Source organism: Salvia hispanica, chromosome 2 (genome assembly GCF_029641045.1).
Source record: "Salvia hispanica isolate PSC_SH4W2 chromosome 2, Shi_PSC_v1, whole genome shotgun sequence".
In the NCBI taxonomy this organism is placed as follows: domain Eukaryota; kingdom Viridiplantae; phylum Streptophyta; class Magnoliopsida; order Lamiales; family Lamiaceae; genus Salvia; species Salvia hispanica.
This window is the reverse complement of record NC_142693.1, coordinates 34,982,248-34,986,308: the sequence shown is the minus strand read 5'-3', so window position 1 is coordinate 34,986,308 and position 4,061 is coordinate 34,982,248. Positions and strand designations below refer to the sequence as shown.

Below are 4,061 nucleotides of genomic sequence, written 5' to 3'. Positions count from 1 at the left end.
CAAGTGAGCATCACCCAAGTCCCAAACTACTGAGGTTTAAAAATTCTCAAATGTCAAAAATCTCAGGGCCAAATTCATTGAAGAAAATAGGAGGGACAATTTTGCAACAATTTGAAAGGTCGTGACATTAGTGCGAAATGAGAATAAAGAGTGAAGGAATTGTGTCCAAAAATCAAAAGTTAAGAATTGTAGTAGTAGTATAATTTGAGGGACATTGGCATTACACACTATTTTTATGAGACCGAAGACTAACTGTTATTGTTATTGGTTCAAAATTAAAATAAATAGATTAATATATTTATTGCAATAAGGAGATAAAAATATATATAGTTAGACGTTGTCCAGTTTGTAAGATTATATTCTATAATTGAATATGTATTTGTTTGGTTTATAAGATTGAATCCAATAACTTAATTCTAGATATGTAGTCTTATGATAATTAATAAGTCACAATTATTCACTTCCAATTCAAATAATCTCACAACTTAATTCCAAACAATTAAACCTATAATAATGAGTCATGGCAATTAAACAACACATTGATAGACATGTATGTACACAAGTTGTATACAACTGCTCCATATTGAGGGCTTATTTGTAATTAAAAATATTTTAGGGGCCTATTTGATCATTAATTATGAGAAACATTGAGGGTGTATTTGATCATTTTTCTTACTTGTAAGTCATATTGTCTTATATTGATGCCATTTATAGCTGGCATATCTTTCAAATTATTGAAATCTTGAAAATATATTTTCATGACCAAGATTGTTGCCTTAAAAAGATACTTTCAGATGAAATGACTGGCTCAACAAATCCATAAGTAGCATAGATTTTTCAGGATTTAAGATCTGACACTCTAATAAAGTTTGAGAGCTACAACGATACAATTTGATTTTGAAAAAATTGTGAATTGATGCGTATGGACATACGTTTAATTTTGTCAACATAGCACTAGACTGCATAATTGATATAAATCTACAACACCATTCATTGTTATTGAGACGAATCACAATATTATTCATGTAATCCAACTTAGATTGACGTGAATCGATACTAAAATGCCAGAAATCAAATTATTGAAACCCACAAGTATTTTTTATAATCAAAAGGTGTTGTCGTTTAGCTAATAGAAAGAGTATTACTAGTATTGCAGTTTGTAGTTTTAATGCATTAATATGGAGTAATACAGTATACAATTAAATCAGATATTGCTACTTTTTGTTGCGTTTACCTAGCTAGACGTGCATTTCTTTTGAATTATTACTAATTCTGGCAAATTAAAGTTGTACAATTGTGATTTTTAGAGTCGACTTTATCAAGTTGTGAAATTTTCGAATTTTTTATACGTTTTATACTTTTATTATTGTCGAAAATCTCAACCCCAATAAATATAATGTGCTCATTATTTCACAAAAGCTCCATATCAAAATATTGACAAGATCTAAAGTTCTCCTTTTAAAGAAAAAGTTGAAATGATATCAAAACTTAAAATAAAAATAATCTCCTACCATGATAGAAAGTTGAATGTGTATCATTTTACCCCATCATTTGACTTTGTTAGTATATACTAATGTTAGAATAATTAAAATATAGTATCTATACTATTAGTATCCCCTTCAAATCTATCCTAACTCTACCTCCATGACAAAGATCCAATTTTCCATTGCTAATTTTGTTGTTGTAGCGTTATAGGATTAGTCCTGAAGGTCGTTTATGATATGTGAAGGGTATTTTATCCCAAATGGAATCACTATGCTCGAGCCAAAAGTGCCACCAAAGATGATACGACATGAGTGACGATAATAGTAATAAATACGAATTACTCACATGTAAGAGACGTGTTAAGATATACACATATAAGTTGTCTAATATCAAAAGTGTAAAGTAAAAACAGATAAGCTTAAATATCGCTCTTTCTATCATCTATTAATTTGGAATAGGACCATAAGCTTAAATATCGAGCTTTCTATCATCTATTAATTTGGGATAGGACCATAATCTCGACTTCAATATAAGAGTATATTTTAATGAGAAAATAATAAATAAGAGCCTATTAATTTATTGCAATTATGTAGTTGTATAGATTGGTTAAAATTTGAAATAGGTGTATTTGGTGAAAAAAGAAGGTGAAAATGCAGTTGCTTAGAAATCACGTTTCTTTCATTCCTATTTATTGGCCTTATGCTCCTCATGCTGTTTCCTTTCTTAACTTCTCTCACTACTTCACCTTCCATGGCACCTGCTTCTCTCACTTCCCCTTAGCCTTTTTCTACCCGAATTCTGTTTCTCTCTTTTCTCCTTTTGGTTCGATTTGTCTCTTTGCTTTCTTCGTTTTGTTTTAAATAGATTCTCTGATTCTCAAAACTACATCCCCTTTTTTCCTTCTTCATCACAGAGCTTTGATTCTGCTCTGCTCAACGAATCCCCTGTTTTTTGATGGAAAACGATTGTGGAGTTGTGAAGAGGGATGAATTGATGGAGCTACCTCCGGGATTCCGATTTCATCCTACTGATGAAGAGCTGATCACTCATTATTTATGCAGGAAGGTTATTGACGGAAGCTTCTCCGCCATAGCTATCGGCGAGGTGGATATGAACAAGGTGGAGCCGTGGGAATTGCCATGTGAGTTTTGCTTAAACCTGTTTTTTTGGATTGATTTGTTGAATTTTTGTGCTGAATTTCGTTTTGGATTGAAAATTAGGGAGAGCGAAATTGGGGGAAAAGGAGTGGTATTTTTTCTGTGTTAGGGATAAGAAGTATCCGACGGGGCTGAGGACGAACAGAGCCACCGCCGCCGGCTACTGGAAAGCCACCGGCAAAGATAAGGAGATTTTCCGCGGGAAAATCCTTGTTGGTATGAAGAAAACCCTTGTCTTCTACCGGGGGAGAGCTCCCAAGGGAGAGAAGTCGAATTGGGTTTGCCATGAATACAGATTGGAAGGCAAATTCTCTCAGGATAAAGCAGCTAGGGTGAGTTCAATTTCGATTTCAATTTCATCGCGAATTCGTTTCGATTTTCGAAATTGAAACAGGAAATTTGAAAAAAACAGTTATCTCGATTTGTGTGCAGAACGATTGGGTGATCAGCAGGGTGTTTCAAAAGACCTCTGGAGGGAAAAAGGTCCATATCTCCGGCCTGATGAGGATGGGCTCCGCCGCCGCGCTTCCGCCGCTGATGGATCCCTCTCTCTTCAACAACAACGGCGGCGAGGAGCCGGAATCCGGCCACGTGCACTGCTTCTCCAACACCGATATCGCTCATGCTCCGATGATCAACGCCAATTTCCCAATCCCGCCGATTCCGATGGATTCGTTCCTGGCTCCGGTCCAGTTTCCGGTGCAGGATCCGGCAATTCTCCGGCAGTTTCTAGCCGACTACGGCAACAACATGATGGGATACGGATTTAAAAGCAAGAAGGAGATTGTTAGCATGTCACAGGAAACTGTTTTGAGCACTGAGAACTCCTCCGGTGTCTCGAATCTCGACACCGGAAAGAGGCCTTTTCAGGAGCAGGATAATGCTCAGGATTTGGACTGCATTTGGAGCTACTGATTTTACATGGGAATTGGATTAGATTATTACTACAGTAAGTGTAATCAATGAGTTCATCATCATTTCAAGATTGGTAATTTTCTCTTCTATTTATTTTGTGATCTGCCTTTTGTTGTATGCACTTTTTATGTAAAACTTGAACCTTATTATTACTCCTATTAATTATTTATGTTGTAGTTTACTATAATCTTGATTTTGTGGTGAATTAGCTAATTGCTCTTGTTTTTATTGAATCTTGATTGATGTATTAAAAAAATATTTAGTGTGGGGCTAAAGTCAGTTTCTTAAACCCTGTGTGGGGCTCTGCCTCACTTAGGTCAAATTTTCTATTTTGTTTGGTAATTACTAATTAATGCTGTTGTGTATTTTCTTCATTACTAATTAGTATACTATTTATTATAGGTACATAGCTTTTTTATAAATAATCACAAAATCAAAATTAAGAAATGGTGGATCTTTAAATGTTTGCCTCTTACTGGAAACCATATTTTATATAGTGAAATT

At 34.7% G+C, this 4,061-nt stretch overlaps 1 protein-coding gene across 1 annotated transcript; it reads left to right on the top strand.

Moving 5' to 3' along the window:
- Positions 1-2,215: 2,215 nt before the first annotated feature.
- On the top strand, positions 2,216-3,744 carry LOC125213674 (NAC domain-containing protein 100-like). The gene is made up of 3 exons (XM_048114345.2): positions 2,216-2,626; positions 2,706-2,974; positions 3,075-3,744. The coding sequence occupies exons 1-3, from the start codon at positions 2,440-2,442 to the stop codon at positions 3,555-3,557; spliced, it is 939 nt and encodes a 312-aa protein (XP_047970302.1). The 5' UTR covers positions 2,216-2,439; the 3' UTR covers positions 3,558-3,744.
- Positions 3,745-4,061: the final 317 nt, after the last annotated feature.

What these genes read in the sequence shown, in the direction of transcription:
- LOC125213674 (XM_048114345.2), top strand. Translation starts at nt 2,440, where the DNA reads ATGGAAAACGATTGTGGAGTTGTGAAGAGGGATGAATTGATGGAGCTA. An exon ending in GGAGCCGTGGGAATTGCCAT is followed by an intron (nt 2,627 to 2,705) that starts GTGAGTTTTGCT and finishes ATTGAAAATTAG; the next exon opens with GGAGAGCGAAATTGGGGGAA. An exon ending in CTCAGGATAAAGCAGCTAGG is followed by an intron (nt 2,975 to 3,074) that starts GTGAGTTCAATT and finishes ATTTGTGTGCAG; the next exon opens with AACGATTGGGTGATCAGCAG.